This window comes from Stylophora pistillata, chromosome 3, assembly GCF_964205215.1.
Source record: "Stylophora pistillata chromosome 3, jaStyPist1.2, whole genome shotgun sequence".
In the NCBI taxonomy this organism is placed as follows: domain Eukaryota; kingdom Metazoa; phylum Cnidaria; class Anthozoa; order Scleractinia; family Pocilloporidae; genus Stylophora; species Stylophora pistillata.
Genome location: NC_142521.1, coordinates 4,379,750 through 4,406,071, shown reverse-complemented (window position 1 = coordinate 4,406,071; position 26,322 = coordinate 4,379,750). Strand labels below are relative to the sequence as shown.

The 26,322-nt window shown below is 36.8% G+C and overlaps 3 protein-coding genes across 10 annotated transcripts; 2 read left to right on the top strand and 1 right to left on the bottom strand.

The window, feature by feature from the left end:
- Positions 1-343: 343 nt before the first annotated feature.
- Positions 344-10,232, top strand: LOC111340384 (transmembrane protein 198). 2 transcript variants are annotated; one of them, XM_022947248.2, is made up of 5 exons: positions 344-507; positions 2,598-2,737; positions 2,861-3,104; positions 6,998-7,570; positions 8,618-10,232. In XM_022947248.2, the coding sequence occupies exons 2-5, from the start codon at positions 2,735-2,737 to the stop codon at positions 8,779-8,781; spliced, it is 984 nt and encodes a 327-aa protein (XP_022802983.2). In that variant the 5' UTR covers positions 344-507; positions 2,598-2,734; the 3' UTR covers positions 8,782-10,232. The 2 variants fall into 2 exon arrangements, with proteins under 2 accessions (XP_022802983.2, XP_022802966.2); XM_022947231.2 differs by lacking the exon at positions 344-507 and having other exon boundaries at positions 2,274-2,737.
- A 1,119-nt stretch (positions 10,233-11,351) lies between these two features.
- LOC111340417 (dynein light chain roadblock-type 2) lies at positions 11,352-20,839 on the bottom strand. Of its 2 annotated transcripts, XM_022947272.2 has the most exons (8): positions 20,799-20,839; positions 20,404-20,452; positions 18,561-18,596; positions 18,417-18,452; positions 13,180-13,255; positions 12,940-13,049; positions 12,221-12,278; positions 11,352-11,643 (listed from the first exon to the last, which is right to left on the bottom strand). In XM_022947272.2, exons 2-8 carry the CDS (start codon positions 20,410-20,412, stop codon positions 11,594-11,596), a joined length of 375 nt encoding a protein of 124 aa, XP_022803007.1. In that variant the 5' UTR covers positions 20,413-20,452; positions 20,799-20,839; the 3' UTR covers positions 11,352-11,593. The 2 variants fall into 2 exon arrangements, with proteins under 2 accessions (XP_022803007.1, XP_022803002.1); XM_022947267.2 differs by lacking the exons at positions 20,404-20,452; positions 20,799-20,839 and adding an exon at positions 19,939-20,172.
- Positions 13,476-26,319, top strand: LOC111340407 (uncharacterized protein KIAA0513). 6 transcript variants are annotated; one of them, XM_088752516.1, is made up of 11 exons: positions 13,476-13,689; positions 15,616-15,712; positions 15,962-16,007; positions 16,497-16,541; positions 17,715-17,788; positions 22,651-22,730; positions 23,166-23,223; positions 23,976-24,050; positions 24,614-24,694; positions 24,839-24,933; positions 25,292-26,319. In XM_088752516.1, exons 1-11 carry the CDS (start codon positions 13,641-13,643, stop codon positions 25,351-25,353), a joined length of 762 nt encoding a protein of 253 aa, XP_088608642.1. In that variant the 5' UTR covers positions 13,476-13,640; the 3' UTR covers positions 25,354-26,319. The 6 variants fall into 6 exon arrangements, with proteins under 6 accessions (XP_088608642.1, XP_022802993.1, XP_088608639.1 ...); XM_022947258.2 differs by having other exon boundaries at positions 13,477-13,689; positions 15,959-16,007; XM_088752513.1 differs by having other exon boundaries at positions 13,657-13,789.
- The last annotated feature ends 3 nt before the right edge of the window (positions 26,320-26,322 follow it).

Below are 26,322 nucleotides of genomic sequence, written 5' to 3'. Positions count from 1 at the left end.
CTCTCCTCATAAAGCAGCAAGAATTCTGCATCAGTAATAAAGCCCATTTCACGACTTATACACAGCAGTTCTCGAGTTTCCCTGAAAGAAGCCATATTAAACTCGAAAAAATCGCCCCGTCGCTCGCAAACTGAAGAACCTTAACTTAATTTTCCCGCCACGAACGCGGTGCACTCGACCCAGGCTCTCTTCGACGGTCGCGTACCGCAAGGCGTCCGCGTCCCCGTATCTTAAAGTCCCTAATAGCGGAAATGGACCCTCCCTGGTCCAGATCTATTAGCAAATATGGACCCAGGGCCAAATCTGCTAGCTCTTGAACACCTTTTGCTTTTCTTGGGTGATGATGTCATTTGAACGGCTGTGTTTACTTTTTGATGAATAAGAAAGTCTTGTCATTAGCATATCTTCGGCTCACCACGTTATGAAAACAGCGCATATGCCATTTTTTTAACGTGGCTCGTCTTGCTGGGCGGAGAAAACACGAATTTTACCCACGTAAAGCTCTCGGTAAGTTCAAGATATGGTTTATTGTTTGTTTAGTTGTGGTTTGAACCTGTTTTCCGTGTATAGCCTCATCCGATGATGAGGAATTTCATCCTTAATTTCAAACTGTTTATTGAAAGCTGTTGTTTTGGATTGTGGCTTAGATACTGATCTAAATAATTTTGGAAAAAAAGATTCTTTTATATTAACAAACCTTTTATATAAAAGAGCTAATAACTGCATAATTTCAGTTTCAGCCCAACAATAGAGGACATGTTTAGTCTTGCTTATCACGCAAATATTGACGGGGCAGTATTAATTTCGTCTCTAATAAGCTTCTTTGTCGTGTCAAATTTTCGCATTCGGTTAGGAAAACGATGCTTTCTTTCTGTTTCGACAGAGGTTTGCATTCACGAGGAAATGAGCCGGCTTCCGCTTCACTATCCCTCAGCGAAAGGAAAATAAAACAGTATGAAACCACAATCGGAAAATGAGGATCGTTCATCCTGTTGAGAGAAAAAAATCTTTGTCAGGGACGCTTTTCCTGCATGAAATAAATTAGTCGGCGAGTACGAGTGTGCAAAGCTGTTACCACGGCATTTCAAGGAGTGTTTTCATTTATCTTCAAACAGAGAAAACAAAAAACAAACCCTGAAACTGGAGGTGACAGATGTCGAATGCAATCGTGTCGTCCAACTTTTCAACGGAGCAAAGTTCAGTAAACTAGAAATTGAATACTGATGATAAGCAGTGACTAACATGTAGCTTCTCCATGTAATATCCATAGATTATCCAGTAAACATGTAATGAGAATACTCAAATTATCAGGCGGAAGTTGTGATCTTGATCTAACTCAAATTTTCGGAACTAATTGTGCTGAGGTGTTGCATGCAACTAATAATCCATTCCTCTTTGCAGATTTTCTGTTTCTTTTCCCCATGAACCGTTGGCAAGAGATTATCAGTCTATAATCTCTTGTTGATGGCGATCTCAGCTCAGTTTGGAGTACGACAAACCTTTTGATCACTACTTTTACTCTTTATATTGTGCCAATTCCGACAGTATCTCTTTTCCAATTGAAAAAAATTTGCACGTCTTATTTTTTGCGGATTTTGCGAATTGCATTCGATCGCTAAACTGATAACCTCTGGGAAAGGAAAACAAATTTCTTCAAAAATAAAACGCCGGAAAAGTTTTTCCCGTCGATTAAATAAAACCTCTGCTTGGGAATCAAGTGTTAACATAGTCTTCGTTTTCGGACTCAGTCCAAAATACCTTGAACGAATCATCTGCCGAGTAGCACTCCTCTGTATAGCTTGTCCAGGTTTACACATTTGAAACAATTGCCTTCCTTTCTTCAATACCGATCTACCGCTTGCACAGAAATTAATCTGGAAAAAAAAAATTTTATTTCAATCCGACATAAGAATTTTAAATCTTCTTAGAACGCATCATTTCAGGTCCCCGTAAAGCACAAAATGACGCCAATCTGAAAAATAAAATTTCCGCGTAATGTTCTTGGTAAGCGGTAGAGAGTTTCTTTCGCTGCCTCCGCGTGTGTTTGCCTTTGATCTGCTCTCATTCTTGTGGGTCACTCGCGTCCACGCGAAGCGCCTGTTACGATCCTGTAATACACAGGGTGTGAAATTTTTATCAACATCTTCTCCCAGCCATAAATGTTTGTGGTCTTTTTCTGATGGCTAGAATAATTCCAAATTTATCTCCAGTTCACTATTTCCTCGCTTTTCCGACAAACCAGAGGGAGCGGTTTCATTTAATTAAACCAATTGAGACATTGTGAAAAAGGAAATTGAAATCACGACATGCGATTTGTTGCACAATCGCTCTTAAAAACCACACAAGATTTTTAACACAAAATATTGTACTAAAACGAAGGAAACCCATATCTTTTTTTCTCCTCTTCGCAGACGATTTTAATTCCTGTAAAAGTCTCCAGGGAGTGCGTGACATACTGTATTAATAATTCATGATGTCTGTTGCGAAATTAATTTATAATAGGCTTACGCTGCATGAGAGGTTCAAAAGTAATGCAATATCTTTCTGCGGTACGTTCAGGAACCTTGACTGTTTGGTCTTACTGCGTTCTGTTTTAGGTAGATCAAAGAACCTTGTTAGTTCTTTAACACACAATCCTCAGCTGAAAAACGACGGCGTTCCATTAAATGGTTTCGGAATTATTTCACATCCCTTGTTGAAATTGTGGCGCTCACGAGGACACGCTCATTACAAAATGGTAGGTTTTAATGGCTTAGATAGTCGCTGATATTTATGTTCTTTGTGTACAGTGCGTCGAATTCGGCCTCGATTTCTTTTATTTGCTCACTAATTGCACCTTTCGCCGCTTGTTGAACTGTAGATGGGGAGACCGCAACGTGTTTCCGAACCAATTTTACGAGCGATTCTGTTAGCCTTCTACTGGATTTCATCGACCACAGCAATGGAAAACAATAGAACCTCCAACGACACAAACAATTCATCGAACGGGGAAACGGATAAACCTTTCAGTTGCGAGTGGAAAGATCTGGAGTTTCCCATCACGTATGGGCCTGGAATTGCTTCATCCTTGTGCATAGTCATCGGCGGATTTCACTTAATTTTAGGTGAGAAAAAAATCTGATACAATTATTTCATCGCTTCTAATTTCTTTCTCTAAACGTGGACGCGTGCCGTCAAAAAAAAATGTTACCAAAACATTTACGTACAATGCTTGCAAGAAAAAAAAAATCGAAAAGACATTTCGTTGTTATCAGAAAGCTCTAATCAGTTGAAATTATTTAAAACAGAACAATGAACTACATTTCGCAGAAGAGATGATGTATGCATTTGTGGTTGAAAAATATTCTCGTCCTCAAGGGGGTTCCTCAAATAAATCATCGCCCGCACTTTCGTTTAACTGGCAACTACAAAGCGATAAAGATGGTTTGTTTTATCGTGAGATAGTAATTTTCTGAGACCTTAACGAATTGATATTGTTAAGAGATCGGCCCTAAGCTGTTTAGGACGTGTTTGCTTGTATTTACGCGTTTTCCAATCGAAGCTCGTTAGAGGATTGGATATTTTTGTTCTCGGTTAACAGCCTCACCCGAGTATTTGCACAGGCTTGTGTGAAATGAAAGGCACGTCAATGTCATTTTGAAATCGTTTTCAAGGGAAAATGGAACAAAATCGTGAGGTGCCGTTGTTTTGAGATTATCTTATTCATCGCCATAAATAAAATGGTGGCAGATACAACTTACTATGTGGAATGACTCATTTGGCCTAATTTACATTTTATCGGCTCCGAATTCTATTGTTTGTCGCGTAGCTTTAAACAAAGACATTCAAATAAGTTCTACGGGTGAAACTTGCTTCCGTCCTTTTGACGCAAAATCGAAACGGTGTTCAACCCATGATTTCGTGTCAATTCCTGTACAGCTGAAGCCGTTCGTAATTAAGCTTTTGAAATTTTCCAGCATTGTTCTCGGATAACTCCTTACTTGCAAACAAAGCATTAGTCCTTAGCAACTGAGAAAGGTTTAAAATTTACACTGGACGCGGTCCAAAAGCTTGTTTTTAAATATCGCGATTTCAGTGCTGGGCTTGCCAGATATTGTCGGTCGTTCAGTGCATTCTGAGGCCATTAATTAAAAGAAATCTTAAAACCTCCTAATTTTTTTTTAATGTATATCAATTGCAAAATTAACGTTTGATGGAAGCATTCAAACATTTATGATGATCAAAGAGCAAACCACTTCCTGCAGTCTGATGTAAAGGTAATTTTGGGGGGAAGTTTTAATTTTGGGTGGCCTTGGGTGCAGTTGTGGTGAAGGGTGTTGATCATCTCAGTGCAGTAATAACAATCTTTTTCAAGGTAAAAGGTTAATCTACTGGGGGAGTAAATTTTCTTTCTTCAATTTTCTTGTGAAGGTGTCCAATGAAGTGTAGGATTTTAATCTTGGCCTTCTTTATCAAAGACTTTTTCGTCAATCATGCTTCTGGACCAATCTGGCATTGATTTTTGTAGGTTTAGTTTGCAACCATCACAAGCCTCTGTGGCTGACATACAAATGACAGGATAACGGGGGTGGGAGTGGGTGGGTGGGTGGGTGGTTAATTCAACCATCAAGCGCAAATAGAATTGACTTATGTGTACTTTTTCTCTCCTCCATTTTTAAACATCGTCACTTACTACTATGCATGAATGTTCTCTATTTCTCCAGGAACACCATTGTTCTTGATAAAAATATGATTCTCTGCTTCTCTAGTAACACCATTGTTTTCATTTAAAATAGAATTTTCTTTTTCTCTGATAACACCATTGTTTCCATTTAAAATACAAATCTCTTTTTCTCTAGTATGCACCATTGTTTTCATTAATAATACAATCGTAGGGTAGATCGTTTTGGTTTTCTTTTTCTGAGCTAAATTTTGGGAACTGTTAAATTCTTATTCAATTTACCACCATCATGATGGCATTTTATCACTGCTTTCATTGCTGTTGTTTTTGTTAGCTTTGAATGTCCTTGGGCCACAAGAAATACTACAGTCCTTTAGTGTAAGAGGGATTTTAGTAGTAGAGATTGTTTGTTTTCACATTGGGTTGAGCCATGAAGGATTGTGAATTAAGTCCCAAAAATTATTTTGTTTACCCTAGATGTGGTACAAATAAATAAAGGCTGATAGTTTCTAAAGAAACTGTTAGGGGCTGCGTCGGTGGGGGTAATGAAATAATTTGGATATATCAACAAAGTTGAAATGGTAAATTGGCCTCCGTAACGATTACAAAAGCTGACATTTTGAACGTTAGCCCTTTGTCATTCGCTCCGACGAAGGGCTAACACTCAAAACATCAGCTTTTGTAATTGTTACAGTGGCCAATTTACCATTTCAAGTTTGTTGATATATCCAAATTATTATATGTGGTACAAATAGTTGGTTTTGGTTCATTATCTTTGTCTTCATCTTTAACACATTTTCATAACCTAATATTTGATTTGAACCATTTTACACCATTAAACCACACCTTAACCCTTTAAGTCCCAGAAGTGATTAACATGTAACTTTCCCCCCTTGACATTAGATCAATCGATGATGTAAATAAGTTCAAAATATCTAAATTGAAGACCTTTCTTTTTAAGTGAGTTTATGAACTATCTTAGGTTCTCCATTTTGTAATTTTGTTATTATGTATATATATATATATATATATATATATATATATATATATACATGTAGAGGGATTAAACTTGGTGTCCGTGAAACAGTGCTCGATACAAATAGTAGAGCAGGTATAATGTGTGGTAGTCAGAAAAAAACAACTACATATACATCCCTACAGACCTGTTTCGTGGTTGCCCACTCATCAGGGGATTTTAATGGCAGAATAATGCGATACCATCGCTTATATATTACACTAATTGCTAATTAACATGAAAAGTGAGTGTGAAAAGTGTCAAGTCAGCTGTTTCATAGGAGTGCTTTGTTTCTGTGTCGGCAGGAAGAGACGAGTTCGTTACGCTTATTGAGTGTTGATAGGTCTGGGTGGCAGATGATTAGGAATTTCTCTTTAAGGCATAGGTTGCATTGTTTGCTTGAGCTGTTGTAGGGCAGGTGGGAAGATAGGAAACTGCCTCCAACAATCTGTCAGATACCAAGCTAGGATGTGCCAGATGATGGAATAGTTGATGTTGTTGTCTTTAAGTGTCCAGATGTGTTTGCTGAGTTCGGTGGAGTTGCGGTGTTTTGCGTGTCGGAATGACGAGGTGTGGTTGTTGTAGCGCGACTTAAAGTCGTTTGCAGTGAGCCCGATGTATGTGTCTGTCATGGTGTTGTCTTTACGTGTAATGGTAGCTTGGTATATGACAGATTGTCGGAGGCAGTTTCCTATCTTCTCACCTGCCCTGCAACAGCTCAAGCAAATGATGCAACCTATGCCTTAAAGAGAAATTCCTAATCATCTGCCACCCAGACCTATCAACACTCAACAAGCGTAACGAACTCGTCTCTTCCTGCCAACACAGAAACAAAGCACTCCTACGAAACAGCTGACTTGACACTTTTCACACTGCATAAACCATGTTAATTAGCAATTAGTGTAATATATAAGTGATGGTATTGCATTATTCTGCCATTAAAATCCCCTGATGAGTGGGCAACCACGAAACAGGTCTGTAGGGATGTATATGTAGTTGTTTTTTTTTTCTGACTACCACACATTATATATATATATATATATGTATATGATTTTAGTCCTTTTTGAAGCATTGTAAAGTGCTTATTTATTATTAGAATATCCATACATTATCCAGAAATCAGGTAATGAGAATACTCAAACTTTTCAGGTAGAAGTTATCTGATTTAACGCTTAAGTCTCATAACTAATTTAGAAGGGAATGGATAACAATCAGAGGGGATAATTAGCATTTAGATCTTGGGGGCTCAAGTGCCAATTACAATAAACAAGCAAATCATTATTTAAAATTCCTAACAACTGATTTCCTCTTTTTGCCATCAGGATTCAAATACCAGAGAATAACCTTATTTGCCACTGGGTTTTCATCTGCAGCCCTTCTCTCTTATGCAATATGCCTGATTCGAAGCACTCTGGCCATCTACTATATCCTTTTGATTGTTGCAGCAGTTGCAATCTTTGCAGGAATTTTGTGTACAACAGTAGTTTTCTGTGGACTCTTTTCAAGTGGAATTGTGGCTGGTTTTTGTTTAGCAATGGCTTTCCTTCTTGGATTTGCATCTTTATACCAATATACAACACTATCAATACCAGTTGGAGTCATCATTTTAGGTTCTGTTCTCATAGCAGGGGCAAGTGTCTGGTGGAAGCGAGTTCTTCTAGTTGTTACATCATCAATCTATGGAGGGGCATTAGTCACAGGGGGACTGGACTATTTCATTGAAGATCTACGATTGCTAGATTACTTTTGGCTGAAAATTTTCTTGAAGAACATAAAAGGACACGAACCGTGCATGTTTTCGTGGATTATTTTAGGAGTTTGGCCACTTCTGATACTGATTGGATTGCTGGTACAATTCCTCAAAACGGCAAAACAACCTCCAAAACCTAAAAAGGGTGAGAGTCATCGTAGAAATCATTTAACTCAAAATGATCGAAACTTCTTACTCCAGCAGCGGGTGTAAAGGTGCCTGTATAATGTAATGCTTTTGTAACTCTCTGAAGTAATTGATTTTGTATGGAGTTTCTGTACTGTATATTGTTCTGTTTGATATGGGACTAACTTGCATAATTGCTATTACTGGTAGTCACCAGGGTTGATTATCTAGAAGTGACATTTTTACCAATTACTGTTATTATTTTAATGAAATCTCACTGCTTGCAGATGAAATTAACTTAATTTGAATTTAATTTTTAAACAAGCTGTCATGGTTATTACTTTTACTCTTGTAGATCAGTCTTCATTCTGTAAGATATGCTCTTTGTCACTAATTGGCACTAAAGGGCAACATAATAACTGTAACATGAAAATAACATGAAAATAACATACATCTGTAAATAATTTATTTATAGTTTACTTGTGGTGTAGGTTTTACATTTCATACAACTTTTTGTGCGAGGCTTTCTGATCAGTTGTTTATATTTAAGATCTACTTTGTATTCTCAATATTGGATGTGAAATTTATTGTAAACTTAAGATATTTTAACTGACATCCATCCTTCAGTTTCCTCTGGGATGCATTTTTCACTATATGTACTGGCAAGGTAGATATTTTGAGAGTTGTTTTTTTAAAGTGCAAATCAGGTAACAAAAGAAACCCTTTCTCGATTTTCATACTATCAAACAATGGAAGGAGGGTTGTGGGAGAAAATTAGCCTCATGCTTTATTTACAGAGCTGAACAATTAAGCAATTAAAATTCTTAGGTTTTAATTAAATACAAAATTATTTGAGTTGGGGATGACATTCTTAAATGCAATTACCATTGTAGGGATTAATGTTTGCTTGGGAGCAAAAACTAGTTAGGTTTCTTACTATGTAAGTTTAATTTGTAGTATTATGTACAGTTAAAAGTAGATTAGAATTATTTGTTGAGATTAAAACATTAGAAAATTCCCACAAGATATCCACCATTCAGATTGTTTTTTCCTTATCCATGCGCAGACTTTCACAACAAGCGTTATACAATGGGATCTCCATATTACTCTGCACCGGATGATGTAGAGATGACAGAACTTCTAGCAGAACAAGCGCAAGCACCTCCAACCCCTTCCCATTATACTGACCACACCCATCAAAGGGCCCCCATGTTACTGGGAGAGGACTGACATGATGCATACCTGCAGAGTGTCCAGAAATGCCACTCATCTGAATTAACTTCACAACTGTTTTTTCACCTTTCTCCACTTCTCATCATCAAGAATTATTGATGTACATTTTATAGGTAAAAGCACCTTCAGCAAGGAAGAATAAGGTGATTGGATAAAAACTTCTGTATCAACTTTTTATTAATAGAAGACAGTACCTTTTGTAATCTTTCATCATCATGAACTATTTTTTTTTTTAACAAGAATGTCTGACTCGCCTGAGTAGAGAGAGCAGGCTTATTTAATGATTAACTTAAAATCAGGTACATTCTGATGTAAATATTTAAAACTTGTTGGCCAGAAGATTTTCTAAATAACTGCTCTCTGTGATCTGTGATAAAAGTGCTTACACTTAAATGAAATAATTGGTTATGAACAAAATATAAATTGTAAGATAAAACACAGCTTTTTCAGAAAAATTAGCATTTAGTGGATAAAATAGGAGTGGCAGCAATGAGTAATCATAAAGTTTGTAGTAGCATAAAAGTTAAAATTTTGAAAAGCTGAAGGTTATGGGTTTTTCTTTTACCATAACTGTTTTTGGGACGTAGTTTTTGTTTTAGTTAGGAGACTGTTCTGAAGTTTTTTTCTTGATTGGTTTGCTCTTTGATTTAAATTGAAACATCTTTGACATTAACTTACCTCTTGCTCTATTCTTTAGTTAAGAACATAGTTAATAGAGGGGACCAGTGGGTTTCTTTTGTTTTTATAGTTCATTAATTAATACTCTTGTGCACGAAGCATCTTAGAAATTCAAGGACTTTTAAACCAGATGTGCCTATTTTACGAAAAGATTGCAAAAAAAAAAAAACAAAAAAACAAAAAAACACTAGATGTCAATGAAAGAAACTTCAGGATTATAAGTCTTGTGGTTCCAGAGATGTTTTTCCAGCAACAAAAAAGGTTCCTAAATCATTTTTTCACTTCTAAGAATGTTTAGATAGAGCTGTAAATTATTATGATCCAAAGTACATGAATGTGTAGATTCCAAAGAATGTAGAAATATCTTACTTGAGAAGCTTTGTCAAACTAACAGCATATTAATTTATTTAACTTCAGAAGAATGATAGAATACAAAATGAAAACAAAATTTAAACTTTTCTTCAAAATGATGTATATAGTTTGTTGGTCAAATAGTTCCTACAAAACCTGAAAGTTTATATTTTAAGGATTGTTATACTGACAAAGTGTAAATTAAGGAAATGAAAATAGTATCTCATGTTCAAAGGAGAACTATAGTTTTAGAGAACAAAGTTTATCATCAATATTTAATCTACTGAGAGGAAAAATGTTATTGAGCTAAGGCATTGATAGTATTCGAAATCTAACTGAAAGATAAATATATATATATATATATATATCAGATTATTCTCCAGGCAGAGGATAAATTGATAGTAAAAAGTATGGTCATAGCTGTCTGGGTGAAAAATATTGACTGAAACACTAGAAATTTCCTAAATACTCTCACATCAGAAAGTGCAATCATTTTTTACACTCACAGCAGGAATGTCACACACCAATGGCTCCTTGATAAACTCAGGAGAACAAGTGGATGACATATCTCTGCAATGCTTTTGCTTTTCTTTAAATTTGTTTGTTTTTCCACACAAACTTTTCTCTGTCTTACCACAAATCTTCTTTAGCCCAGTGGTAGAGCACCCAAAGTACTGATGGGAAGGTCATCAGTTCAACTCCTATAGGGAGTATCCAGAATTCTTGTTTTTCCGAGACATTGATCAAGTAACAATGTCTTTCACTTTCCTACGATACATGTACATATAATGAATTGTGAAGACAACTTGTCTTACCCTCCAGTATCCTCATTCTCACTGCATCAAGCCTAAACTCAGCACCAATAAAGCTGAGAAAATTTAAACTTTGATCACCTGTTTTGGTCTCAATGCACAGAAGATGCAAATTTTATGCATGTTGAATTAGTCACAGTGGGTCTTCTGAGTACTATTGTCTCTTGCTGTGATTGGCACTTGGTCATCTCTGATTGGTCAATTCTGCTACACTATGATCCACTGACTGGGGGGATCCAGGGGTGGTTCATAATTTTCAAAAACCCGAGGGAGCATGCCTTTGAACAATTCTATGAGCCCCCCTTGACTAAATCCTGGATCCGCGGCTGATTGAAGTAATGTTTTTCAAACATAATTGGTTAATAATATGGGAAAAATTGACAGCCAGAATACAGAAAAAAATTTAATGGTAAGAGTGGTTTAAAGCAGTGATGTAATTTCTTGTGCATCTTTGAAATGTCCCAATTTGCATGCTGTGTCAATATTCAAGCGTCAATTTTTGATCACTAACTTGTTTACTCTCAATTTCCAAGTTGCTCTAGCTCACCAAGAAACAGTAGTGATTTTGTTCATATTGAATGTTGTTTTACAATTTGTTACCAATAACTCAAAATATAAAATATTGAATGTTGCTTTACAAGTTGTTTCAAATAACTCAAAATTTCAGGATGATACACACAGCAAATAACACGAAGAAAGGAGATGTAGCAAGAAACCATCAACATATTGGTCTGGACATAGCACTTTATTGTAATTTACAACCATAATAACTTAGAGTAAATCCATCATGATACTAGAGACAAGTAGGTGAACATTTCACCTCATAATCCAAGTGCAAGATAATGCTGTTTCACAGTGCACAACAGTCTCGAGAACTGCCTTGGTTAAATTGAAATTAAAATAAAAAAAAGATAAGTGGCAGTGTATTTACATTAGAAGTTGGTTTCAATGATGGTATAGTGCTCCTTTTACTGAATTTTACTGGGATCTTGAATAACTATCATCATGTATTCTTTATCTGAAATTAAAACAGGAAGATAGTCATAAATGTACTTTCCGAGTTGACTTGAGTAGATTTTACATATGATATTGAAGCTAGGCTTGTTTGACCACATGCTGATGGCACAGTACATGAATACATACCACACTGATCAGGGGGAGGTAAGGTGAGTTTAAGTGATGTGCAAAGAGGAACACCTCAATAGGAGAGAAAAGATATAATCTCTTATTTTGCCATGGTTAAAGAAAAGTAATTTTGACTAGCTCAAAATATGTGTTTATTTTCTTCTCAGAAGGACACGCATTACAATCAGACTGAACCCCTCTGTTGCTGTTTTAACAAAGGAATAAATGACAAAATTTTCATGTCCCTCCCCTCCATACAACTTGCGTTCACCTTGCTTTCAGTAAATTTGTACAAGCACTAGTCACAGTGACTTACACTGACTAAATGACACCTGGCTATGGTTCCAATAGCTGGATTGTAGTTACATAGTAAAGCTGATCTATCACAAACTGACTAAATGAGCATCATTAATTTCCCTCTTTGTTTTTTTAATTATGGTATAATTTTGGAGAAAGATAGGAAAACTCACCAGGAGCAACCAGAATTTCGTGCTTCTTTGAACGGACCCTCAGAAACATTAAGTCATTCTAAACACCAAAAAGGAAAAGGTCAGTCCACTGAATATAAATGATTTTCCACAAGAAGTAGGCAGTGGTAGTGGGGAATCACAACTGGATTTCTGTCCGAAGGTACTTACCAAACATGTATGATATGTTTTCCCTGTTATTTTTAAAAAAGTAAGTTCAGATGAATTTCAATCTTGCACACTTTTCTTTTCTTACTTAACACAACACTTTGGCAACTGAGATTTTACCTACTGTACATCTTTGAGGAAGATTAATACCTAAAATGGGCTTTAAGGGGCCAAAATGTCTGAAATCCGAGAGTTTTTGGATGAAAACAGGGATTTAGGGTGAGCAAGTTTAAGAAGTACTGAATTAAAATAAAAGAATTTTGTTTGGTTTGAATAATTTTACCAACGAATACAACAAGATTACTTTACTCTGACACTGAAAATAACAAAAAAGCTGTCTTAATCAGTTCCAAAAGACGTAAAGACTTTATTAGAAAATCACATAAACAGCACCATTCCCACTACTAAACTTGACAAAGTATTTCTTCAGTAAATGAAAAAGCTTCTCAAGTAAAAATTTTTCGCCAGCCATTTTTAACGTAGACTTTTGTGTCACTAAAAAGCATAGACCCCTTTTAGAACAACCCAAAAATAACATAAAATACTTTCCAAACCTGTGGATCGATATCTCGAACTGTGTTCCTTGCTTTATTGGTCAACTGATTAAATAACCCGGCATATTGTACAGTTGTTGCGTTATCCATAGTCGTTCTTATAGGAATTCCTGCAGTTGAAAAAGTAATGAAAAACATTTGCATCTTAATTTTGGACTGCCTTATCGGGAAACCCGCTCCTTCACTAAGCACTTTCTATGTTGTCAAAGAAGGCCTTCAACCCTTCTCAACATTCCATACCTTCACAATTGACGACAATTATTCCAAGAACACCTTTGTGGCCCTGGATTCTTTTCAGTGATTCCTCGACTTCAGACTATAAGAAAGAAAAATATTGTATTTTAAACGTGACCATAAAGGGACAAAACACGAAAAGTCAACTTAGATTCGCACCATCCTCAATTTCCTTTGGCTTTCACTTGTTTTTCGGAGACGTTGCCACGGAACAAAACCCGCTGTGCTTTGTGGGTGATCTTAGGAGCCCTCGCTAAGCTGATCAGCTGTTTCTTTGTTAGAAGATGCGCTTGGTCAAGGTCATGTTTATGCGTGCGACGATGAGGACTGGACACAAAAGAACTAAAACCATTTCCGCTCTTCTTTGTTTTGGAAATATAATTATGTCTTCTCCTATGTTTCCTAAATTTTGTTGGCGTCGCCTGCTACCAGCTGATCGATGAACCTGCGGTAATTCTGTGCTTAAAATGACGTTGGATATTTTAAATAATATGAAGGAATGGAGCGATCAGAGCGGTAAGTTGGTGAAAAATGGGAAATTATATCTCGTCCCCTCAAGTAAATGCCATTATGGAATTCAGATCGACATCAGCGTCATTCATTTACATTTTTAAAGGTACCATAAGCATAAGCATCGAAAGAAACTTTAGATTATTGATTTTTTGAAGAACATAAATAGTTTGTTTCCGCATGTGAAACTTACATTAGGAAAACACACGAGGGATGCTTTATTTATCGCTGATTAAACTTAGATCAATAGAGCGCCAAACGAAAGGATGATAGTTTCGAAAAAATTTAACGAGAGTTCGGCTGTTTTGTTATTTTTTGCTAAGATTGATATTCCGTTACGTAAACTGTGACTCATTTTCCGGTTCTGTGCTGGTGTACCGCTGTCCTGGTGTACCGCTGTCCTGGTGTACCGGTTCACAAGGGAATTACCATTGTTCTTTCTTTGGTTAGGAGTTATCGGTTAGCTATTGTGTATTGTTTGGTCTTTTGTATTGGCTCTTGTGAACCGGTACACGAGGACAGAACCCATTTTCCTGGCAGTATCGATGTTAACTTTGGAAGTGATTTTAAGGGTATACGAGCTGGCTTTAATTAAACTTTGCACCTTCTTATATTTTGGTCTTTAGCATGGCTGTTTTCTCTCGAATTAGCCTGATCTTGACTCCTTGAATATCACCACACTATTTGTTCTCTTGTTCTTAACCTTCTGACTTAAAGTGATTTGAGAAAAAAAGTTTTGGAAAGATTTCCGTATAACCCCATACCAATCAAAAGCAAAGCCGTCATCCCAAAGGAAATCTGTTGTTTTGCCTCTGCTTTCCTTTATCCAAGAATTGAGTGCATGGGGTTATGCAGAAATTTTGCCAAAGTTTTTGATGAATGATTTTTTTTCTATCAATTTTCCAGAAGCATGCAACAAAGTAGGTTTTATAGTAGGTTTCATAGTAGGTTTCATAGTAGGTTTCACGCTTTCTCAGTTAGCTATAACCTGTTAGGGACAGGCTCAGGTGCTGGGGAATGGGCTATCAGGGTGCTGAAAGTGATTTATTTCAAAGTCAATCACCGTTTTGTAACCTGGAACTATAAAATGGTTCTATAGACAAAATATTGGTTGCTTGATGAAGAAAGGATATTTTCATTGTTAAATTATTCATCAAAATATGATAATTATAATATTATAAGTCAGAATAGTTATAATAACCTAATACATTCTTAAGAAATGTGAACTGAAGTCATGGTAACATTACTGAATAAATTGTTACTGTGTGCATGAAATTAGACCTACAAAACTGTTATAATTACACATTACTGTTTTATCTTCCTCAGTTTTCAATCCCACAACCACAAGAGCTCCAATCTCTGACTGATATTCACTCAATTTTATAAAGTTTCATCCTCTCTGAAGTTACTCACCAGAAAAGTGTGACTGAGCCCAAAGAAGTTTAATTGTATTTCAGTGTTTTGAACTGATGAGGCTTTTACAGAAAGGCAAATATTAATTCATTCAAATTGTTGCCAAAGAGTCATTTGAATAGGAATTTTCTTTGTACTTGGATGCTGAGACATTATCTATGAGCAGCTACAGATGATATAGAAGAAAAATTGATTTCCTTAGTTAGGCAAAGAGTTGGTAATGTTTTCTAAGTGATACATATCATAAAAATGAACAAAAACAAGCATCACAGGAGAAAAAGACATTCCAAGAAATGTGTGTTCTTATTGTGATGTATTTTAATCAGTGCAGACTTGTCATTTACAAAATAAGGGACAGTCTTCTCACTTATTTGTCTTTGATTATAAGCGTAGAGAAAACTTGCAATTAAAACCCTTTTAAGGTCCACTTTTTTGGTGTCTTCAATACCTAACATTATTATTTCTAACATAGTGATGGGCTTGTATTTGATAGCATTTGTGTTTTATAATTTTCAACAGACTGCTCAGAGGGTGACTATGATGAAGAAACAGAGCTGTTTGAACAGGAGACCAATGAGTTTATGAAAGATTTTGTAGCAAGAATATTTCTAGAAGAGTACGTTGGAATACTGTATATGGCAGTCAGAGGAAGATTTTTAGAGTCACTGGAATATAGCCCAAATAAATCCAAGGCTCAGGTTTAAATTAACCAGCTGTGTTGAATTTTTAGGCTGACTTTTATTTTTATTTGCTCACATTGGTTAAATATTTAAATAAGAGCACTAAATTGTAAAAAATGTTTCATTTAAAACAGTTTTTTTTGCATCACTGCCTCATCTGATAATTATTTCTTGTTTCCTAGAAGTGCTATTTCTCAGGAAGACAAGCTCAAGTTTGGAATCCTAAATCAGGTAATTGCTTTGTTTAGCCATGGAAAGGAGAGGAAACATGGTTGCTTTGTGGTTGGCATTGTGAATTATGGATCACATTTGTTTGGTTTTAAACTCAGGCTGGGTCACTGAGTTTTAATTTCCAGGAAAAACATTTCACTCTCACGTACCCTCTGTACCCAGGAATAACATGGATCACAGAAAACTGTCAGAAAGATGTGAGGAAATGTCAAAGCCTTAACCTCCTACATGTAGCTGCTTCTTGCTAATGAAACTGGAATAAGCTCTGGCAAAAATGCCAGTTTGTCTTTTTTATATTTATGGCAGACTTTGCCTTTAAACAAATATTTCCAGTCCCTTTGCATTTAGCTATTTATATAAAAATTTTGCTTTGCTGTACAATTTTGTGTGATTTAATGTCTCTCTTATTTTCAGAGTCCAAACTTATTATAAATGTACACGTGCAGTACTGATTACTATCCATTTGGTAACTTCTTTTCTCTTCTACAGCATAGAGCAGGGCGTCTTTCCTTTTCCAAACATGTTGACAACCAGGTAATGCAACTCTGTCCAAAATATACTTCAATTTACGAGTCTGTGCTATTCACATATTGACCCCCCTCCTCTTTGCAGTCATTTAATTTTGTTATACTCTTGTATGATTACAAAGTTAATGGGACTCTACTCGGTCCTATTACCACCTACTAGTCATGCAGTCACCTTTTTTAATGTGTTCTTTTTGCTTTTTTGTCAATCAATTCTAAGCTCCAACATGCCCCTCACAGGGTATTTTAACTTTTGAAGATCGCTTTGTTTGAGTTTTCATCTCAAGGAGCCAACATTGTGTTCAAATGCCCTACCCAAGTACCAGAGCTGATGGTCAATTTTTTGTAAAAAGCAAGATCGGTGACTGTGACCTCCTTGTTAACGTTTTACTTTAGGCCATCTGCTAGTGAAACAAACTCTTAACCTTTTAACACCTCCATACTTAAGGACACAACATGCCTATTCCATGGGAAAGACATAACCACCTCCTGGTTAGCTCAGTTGGTTAGAGCGCTGGACTGTTGTACGGGAGGTTGAGGTAGATGGTTGGAGTCCCGGCTGGACCAACACTCAAGGTCTTAAAATAACTGAGGAGATTGCTCTACCTTTCTATAAAATCAAGAAATGGATAGACATTCTAGTCTTCTCGGATAAGGGCGAATAAACCGTAGGTCCCGTCTCCTGCATCTATTAGTTAGTTAATTTGGTTAGGCAGGGGACGTTAAAGAACCCACTCACGAGATTACTGCACATGATGTGGTCTGGCCTGTTTACTGGGAATTGGGGGGAGGGGGCATCTTCAAATAACTTTTCTTCGATTGTTTGTAAACTGCTGATGCAGTCCAGCCAAAGTGCCCCGTAAAGTGTTTTGATGTGCATTTGATCATATCCACATGTTAATTTACACAATATAAGTATTAAACTATCGTTACTATTACTATTACTCTTATTGAGTGGTCAGGTTTAAGTTCCCCATCCCACCCAGGCTAGGTTCAAATCCCTTCCCCCAGAGAATGGACAACAGTCAAATGCCCATAGGTTGCTTGGAAGTTGGAAGAGGGGGGGGGGGTGGGTGGGATGATGTTGAGGCTTTGAATTAATTGGCACATTACTTAAGAACGATGTGGGTCAAAGTTAGTCTTGACTTCTTTTTTTTCTCATTTTTGTTTTTTTTCCTGTTAGAGAGTATATTGCAAGAGTGTTCCTGAGACCATCTTCTTCAGACTTATACAGTACTTTGCAATTGTTTTATTTGAGTAAGTGTCACCTTTTTCCTCCTCTTCCATTCTGAATAATACCTTGACTAGTGATTGTACAGTAGTAAACAAATTTTGTTTCACATCACCCTTTGATTGGTCTGAAAACCTGCACCACCTTATCAGCCAATTGGAATTGCTGAACCGAAACCGATCATGTTTTGATTAGTCACACTATTTCAGGCTTTAAGCCATCTGCAGTGATTACTTTCACCTGGAGTTCTGATTGGCTCCATTGATGTTGCTCTCTGATCTGATTGGCTGCTGAAATTACTATGGTCAGTCAGTTGAGGAGGTTTGCCAAAGAAACCATGTTTATTTCAACAATTTTTCATGTAGTTCATTGGTTCCATGCTAACATTTACCAATTCATTATTATATAATTATGCAATCATTTAAGTGGGTGTTTGTGATAGAAACTGTCATCTGAGATCAGCTGAGTGGCAAGAATGATGTTCTTGTGTTTATATAGCTACACTACTTAAAAGAAGTGAAGCTTTGAGGATATGTGACAGGTCATTTAAACATACCTGAAGATGCATCGTATTTAGCATCACCTTCATGCCAACTGTGATTTTTGAAAAGTTCAGGGTGGACATGTTTATGTTATTTAAAATGCAAAACTAACCTTTTTCTTTGTGACACTGTTTGTGGACTTCTTTTCCTGAAAATTGGTTAATTAAGTTAGCTTTGAGCATTCAGTTTCAAAGTAAATTTTTTAGTGGCTAAGATTTCCGTTCTAGGTTGTAATGAAATTGCCGGCCATACTCACCCCATTGGTGGTACGAACTCCTGCTCTGGCAGTCTCCTACAAAAAAAAAAAAAAAACCAACGAGGAAATTAACAAATATCAAAAACCAACATACTTGGAAATTACAACTGAAAAATACTATACAGTTGTATTCAGGCATCGTAAGATGAAAAGAAACATTGATGACTTTAAGTTACAGCGGTCACCACAAACTTGAGTTGGAAATGGTTTGTTAAAGTTGTTAAAATGAACGTACAATTCCTCTTTAGTTTTACACATTTTTTTCGAACGCTTTGCTGGATTCATTGTCGTAAGACCAAAACTAAAAGTATGCAAAACGGCCAGTGAGAAAGAAGACGAATATTACAGGGGGGTTTGCATTTTTCTTTGTTCTGCTCTTTAGAACATCTTTCTTTAACATGCAAAGTGTATTAGAAAGTGTATGCTGTTAGTTTAGATTATAGGCGCGAGTAGCCCAGTGGTCAGTGCGCTGGACTCACATTGCTTCGTCGTCTCGGATAAGACGTAAAGCCGTAGGTCCCGTCTCCGGCAGGGTTAGGGGTAGGAGACGTAAATTTCCTATGCACGAGATTACTGTGTAGTGGATGTCCTCCCCGGGGTGGGATGGGTGGGAAGGTGAGATCGCTGCATGGACTGAAGTGGCTGCCAGAGGCGCCTGATAAAGATGCTGACGTCCGATCTCAACCTTACGATACTGTTAAGCGCGACTGAATATATCCACATAGAAGTCTGCGCTATATAAATGTAAAAATGTAATTCATGTAATGTAGTTGCCAGTTACATTATAACCTCCATACGTGATCTTCACAATTTTCGGCTAACATTTAAAACAAATCTAAGATTGTCACAAACAACTTACAGTTACTCAAAATGTAACTGCATTAGCTGCGCTGATCAAAAATTATACATTCAGGTGGGTGAATTTTGCGTCAAGCAAGAATAGGCATTAAAAGTTAAAACAATCTTTAAATAAGGCAAAATAATCACTGTGCTGTCGCTTTAAAGAAAACAGAGCGAAAAGAAACTAAAACTACAATTATACAGTTCTGTGGTGGTTTTATATCCTATATGGAATAACTTCGAACGATAACCAAAATGAGTTTTCAGTTCAAATGTTTCTTTTCGAAATGTTGAAATAGTCGTTTAATTAAAGAAAAACAGACATTGCGAGATTTTTGTTTGCTATTGCAACTATTTTTTTTTTTTAGTTGTTGTTATTGGATTTTTCAGAATGTCGGTAGCTTTACCTATGATACTGACACATGCACAGTTAATAAAAAAATTCCTGCTTTTTTAGTTCAGCACTTTCTAGTTACGTATCTCCGTCATGTAAACACTTTTAGGAACTTTTTATTCTGAATTTTAAGCCGTTTCTTACCAGATCTTTAGCATCGCTGAGATAACCCAAAGGACTTATCTTGTATTTTCCAAGCCCGTCATCTTTTAGCTGAATGTTGTGATTCTGCAGTAATTCAGCCGAAGTGTGGTGATCGTCCATGTCACCGTCGGCTTTGCTTTCGCCCGGTTCCTTTTTCTCTTGCCCGAGGCGATCGTAAATGTACAGATGTGAAGGTTTTAATTTTCCTAAGTGGCTCATTCCGATTGTTGTTTTCGATAACCCTGCTATGATACTGAACCCTGCAACCAAGCTGCAGAATGTTCTCCGTCAAGGAGAAATTAATTTTTAATTAACAGTCTTCTAATGACGTTAATTAGTTCAGCGGTTGTTCGATAGTTAACAGTTTTATGGGTGAAACCAACGCAGAAATAATTTTGCTGAAAACCTCCAAACCTAACTCCCTCGGCCTTTTCAAGTTATTTTCCCCATGCCTATTTTACTCACCAGTTCCATGTCCCTGGTTATTTTTTTTCCTTTTTGTTCCGATTTTTATCTGTAAGAAGGGAGGATTTTCAATTACATAATTAATGAATTCGCACTTCGTAGTATACTGCGTTCGAATGAAGATTTCATAAAATGATTACAAAATACTCCTTTTAGACCCGAAGTGGTAAAAGGATTGCATTCGTGTTATGTTGATAAAATCCATTATAGAAGTGTTGTTAATGATTAAAAAAAAAATACGATGATAATTTTCCCAGCTTTTCAAAATCAGATGTACAAGTTACCAATCTCAAAATTGATTTTGTAGATACACGGTAACATTTCAATACGTCGTGGTATTCGATAGTCTTGTAACGTACGTTGTGAATGGGTCTGTTAACAAACATAATTCTCACCTTTCAGCAAACTTATCTTATAAGTATCTGCGTTAAAACTGAAAATACTTCCGGAAACAACAAATCGTACAGCTTTGTACAGATTGTAATTAAAATGAAACGCGGTTTACATTCGTTTTCATCGACAAACCGCTTTTGTTTTAGTCTTTGATAAATAATTCAGGCATGATAACATCTTGTGTCGTGTTGGGAAGGAATTAGAATTGATTGATCTTCAAATGTCCTGATTGTAGGTGTTTTTTCTGTTTCAACTGTGTTGAGCGAATGTATTCCCCTTCATTTAATGCTCTGATTCACCGGACATCTGCCAGTTTTTGAAATTAAAGATTATAAAAAGAAGAAGAAAAAAACTTAAAGATTTTTTAATTAGCAAAGCAACGAAGACCTCATTTTTGATTGGGCACACCATAATTTCCTAGTCAGAATGGTCCATAGAAGTTTGATTGTTCGGATAGTACGAGAAGAGCGACGAACTTGTTTGTAGGTCGCCTACACACGGCAAGGACGAGTTGGAACTTGCAATGTGGTTTTCTCGTGGAGGGAGAAAAACCTGGGAATAGACAAATCTTTGGAGCTAGACTGTTAATTTCTTTCCACTGTTGTTAAAAGAATAAAGTTTGCGACTAACATTATTTACGACGAACGATTTAAATTCGTCAATTTTTAGGCCTATCGGCTGAATGTTTTTGCCGTTTTACGGCTAAAGGTTAACCTCGTCGATAGCCTCGCATCAGTGCTGTTCAGCCTGTGTCAAGCGAGCAACCACAGGGCCCATGCCAGTGGCTGCACAATCAGGGTCATCGCCCAAAATGGAGTCCACTTATAATACAGGGCCCAGTTGTTCGAGGGCCGATTAGCGCTAACCCATGGTTAAATTTTAATCCAGGTTTCAATATTTTTCAGTTCAAAAGCCGATTTGGGATAATTTTCTCAATTCCTTTTAGAGTAATTAATCGTCAAATTGCAGACAAATGGAATTATACTGAATTTTCTTGTAAAGCTTTCAGATCTGAAATCAATTCTCGCGCTAACACTGGGTTATACCAACCCAGAGTGTTACTGTGGCTTTTTTAGTGTCAAGAATTTACGAGTTTCAGATTTCAACTTTATAACTGAGTAGAGGTGTCAGTGACCAAGCTAAAAATTCAAAACAAAAGACTATAACTTTCCATTATTTGTGTTCACACTTGTATATCATTGGTAAAGCGAAACAAATTGAAAATTTTGAGGGCACCGAAGGCTTGACTTACTGAGTTGCAACGATTTAGACGCACGGGAAGTCACGGGAAGTAGCCAGTGCTTTCCAGTGTTCTCTCGGTATTGTGTCAAATCTCACAGAATGTGATAAAAGGGGAGGACCTTGGTACGAATTCAGAAACCATGTCGCCAGAATTAGACCTGAGTTCAATTAACTGGACGATATCAAGTCTGCGGTTCATTGCCACGCCAAAGGCATGGTGAGCTAGTTATTACACGACTCGGGCAGTCAGAGGGCCAATAACTAAAATCAACCAATCAAAATGCTCTATTGCCGGTCAATATTCTCACAGTATTGGACCGGGCACTGTCCCGAATGGTCCCGAATGATACCGCACTTGTGTCTCTTTGAATTTCAGTCGTATAATAAATCTCTTATTAACCAAGCTTGCTCGGGACCGTACCGGAAGAATATCGGCCCTCGGTCTTTTTTGTACGGACCTCGCAGCGCTCGGTCCGTACTGTCAAGAACTCGGGCCGATATTTTCCCAGTACGGCCCTCGCGCTTGGTTAATAAGATATATTTATTAAGCGAGGATTTGCAAGCAGTCGGTGGAGTTCAACTATTTACATGTAACGCTTACTTTCTCTTCAGATGTAACCAAGCTGACGATTTTGAGCCTGCCAAGATTTTAATGAACATGTGTTTTACATTTTTCCTTCAAATCAACAAAGGTAAGTCGCATTTTAGAACGATTTTTGTAATTTCTACGTACGGTGTTCTTATTTTGTGTCCTTTTGTTTGTGTTCTTTTTAAATGTTTTTGTTTGTTTGCTTCCGAGTTACTCATGAGTTACGCAAGAAATTCTCAGGGCTCAGCGACTTTGTTTTGAAATACCCCACCCTTACTTCGCCCTCCCCTTCATCCGCTACCTTCCCATATTTTGAGACTGACACTTTTGAGTCACATCCCCATTTGGCAGCCAAACCAACTTTTAGTACAGGCCCACCCTTACTTCGCCCTTCCCTTTCCCGCCCCTTGTCAAAAGAATGTCTGCATCCGCCAGTTCCAGCGTAAACCGCGGCAGTTCTTGCCATCTACTGTCTCTTATTTGTATAGTTTCTTTAATAAGATGACTTGAATTTAGTTTTTTTTGTTTTCATTCATAGATGGAGAAGAAGTTGGGAAGCAGTTTATTGTTCCATACCTAAGAGATCAACCGATTTGGTGAGAAGATTCTTGCATGAACATAAATGCTTTTTTTTTTTGTCGATTCGAATCTTTTTTTTTTTTTTTTTTTTCATGAGGGGCATTAGGCTCGATTAGCAGCCGCTGTTCGGGAACCGGAGCCCGCGCTCCTCCCCGAAGAGAGGAGGAGGAGCGAAAAAGACCGGACTCTAGAGAGCGGCGAAGATTGAGCCTAGCGGGGTATTTATTATCATTATTATTTTAGAATTATGTAAGTTGATATTGATATTGCATAAAAGTGCGTTGATATAAAGAACACAGCTTGGTGATAAGAATCGAAGTATTAAGCTAGGATTTTCATTGTAACGAATTTCTATCGATCGCCGGGCAAAGAAGGAAAGGAGATGTGTGACGTCATTTTGCGTTGCTTGACTTGGAAGAGATCACATGGATTGCATATGAAAAACTTGGAAAATTTCAAGATGAATTTTTAACGGTGCAGCGACTGCGAGCTACCTCCTCTCCACACCTTACTAGCTTTTTGCGACGAATAAAACCATTCGAACGACAAATTAAAGAAGTCTTCGGTTTTCTGGGAGAACAAGGAAAATAAGTCGAAACTTTCACTATTTTTTTTCACTATTTTTTTTCACGTATTTCTGCCCCGTGTCAATAGAGTTGTGCTTTGATCATAGATATCACATTAGGACTGCTAGTATCCAATCATGCTTTGATTTGTTTTGTTTTGTTTTGTTTTGTTTTGTTTTGTTTTGTTTTTTCCCACAATTCAGGAAGTCACTTCGGTTCTGGAACGCAGCTTTTTTCGATGCTGTGCATGGAGAACGGGAAGTTCCTGTCATACCAAGGTATGAACACAGCTATATTCAAGTCACGTGTTCACCATCTTAATTATAAACACGCTCACTATAGGCTTTATGTGACTTTTTCTCTCATTCACGTATGATGTAACGCTCAATTTGTCCTTCTTTTGGACAAACACAAAAGTTGATGGTTTAATTTCCTGCCTGAACGAACTAAATAAAGGAAAAGCTCTCTCAGAATTCGCACGAGTCTTAAGAGGTGACAAATCGATCACTAAACTCCTGAATATGGATCTCGACGAATCAAAATAATTTCCCATGAAGAACTCTATTTTAACTTCTCTGTATTAAATATTTCCATTTTAAAAAATGGAATGAAAATTGAAACTACGGTTTAGATCCACCATCATGGTTAGATTATACCAACGACCCTCCGATTATTGCCGTAGTCTGGTAAACAGTGAACGTTACTTTTCGACGCTGTAATTAATTACTAATCAACCAAGGTGAAGTACTTTAACTGGCCAACCTGGTTTCTCCTAAGCGAACACAGAAGGCAAAGTTTACCCCCAAAACGACTGATTCTCTTATCCTCTTTTACCTTTTAGTGATACGTGGCAGAGTTGGTCTGTGCAGGAACAAAGTGAATATGAAGAATGTGATAAAAACAGTGTCTTTGGTAAACTAGGGTCAGTATCTGGAAAGGGAAAGGGAAATATAAATTAAATTGTCGAGGAAGGCAAACACGAAGATATGATAGACCAAAAAGTTACGGGAATAAATATGCTATCCCTTCAACTAAAGATCTTTCCTATCCTTACATCAATCTTTAGGACGTTTCTTAATAACATGAAGGCGTTTGGTCTCGGAAATGACATATGTAAGGAATTTCTTCACAAAATGAGTACCATTGGAGACTTAAGTGAAGGTGAGCCGACCTCATATGAAAAGCTCGGGGCGAGTCGTATGAAATTGAGTGGAGTCTTGATTGTGTGGTAGTCTTTCCTTTTAATGGGATAGAGACTTACATGGTACATGTCGGGGATAATATGGACTGCCTGCAAACTGTAAAATAACTTATTCATTGCATGATAACAGAACCTTACGGGACGACCTTAAGTTACCGACAGAATAAAACCAATCAGTATCAAGCGATCCGTGCGGTCCATAACATCACGGACTGACCAATCAGTTTCTGAAAAATTTTTTCAGACATTCTATCAACAAACAGCCAATAACTTGACTCGAGTGACCATTTTTCATTTCTTCATTGTGTTCTTTTACAGAACAAATTAAACTTTTGGAGGATAGTATGGCTGCAGCTGATGTTGACGAGCGAACGCGGTAGTCAGTCAGTTGCTTGAGAAGGGAATATAGAAGAACCCAGTTTTTCTCAATTCTTACTTCATCCATGACATCGGCGGCATTTGTGATCATTTTAATACTAAAAGTATCTACTAAGTCATGTATCAATATCTGTAATATTTTCCTCTAAAATTACTCACTCGCTTACCCCGCTGACCAGTTTTACTCGGAAACTTTTAGGACCCCCACACTGTTAGTTGAGGGTTTAGAGAGCGAATTGCTTTTTAGATATTTAGTTTGATGTTTCCACAATTTCTGGTCTGTAACAGAAAATTTACTTCTAGTGTTTGACTCAATTGTAAGGTATTTTTAACTCGTAAACATATCTTGGGCTTAACTGGTAAATACCTTCGCAGAGGAGATCTTTAAAACTAGCCTTTGTTGGCGATCTTACACATTTATTATTTTTAGTACGATAAACTTCTGCGAAGAAGCCTTTTAAGATTTTAGTATTTTTATGAGATAAAAGTTTCTTTGTATCCCGCTTTTTAATAAGGACAGACGAAATAAGCTCCGAGATTTTAAAGAATGTTCCATGTGAGTCCACAAAATGAATTTTATTTAATTTGCAAGCGTATTTTGTTGTGGTGAACTGTATTGGTTTCGAATGCAGTTAAATAACTTGAGCAGTCTCTTAAATTTCGGTTCCGATTTCTCATTATAAACGAGGCCCAGGCCTTTCCCATACATATTTAACATTATTTATCGTCCAAAAAAACAGATTTGTGTATAAGTCTTATAGACTGAAGGACTTTTAACTAAATGAATCTTCTTTCCTTTTAACTGAAAGACAATTGACGCAGTAACTTCTTGTAAATGTTACAGCAAGATATTTCAAAAGCTGTTTGTTAAATTATTTAATTTTCCAAGTCCATGGCAACAGTAGTTTGTATTTAAAGGGTTTTAACAACGCCATTTTAAAAATGGCGATAAAATAATATTTCTCAAACTT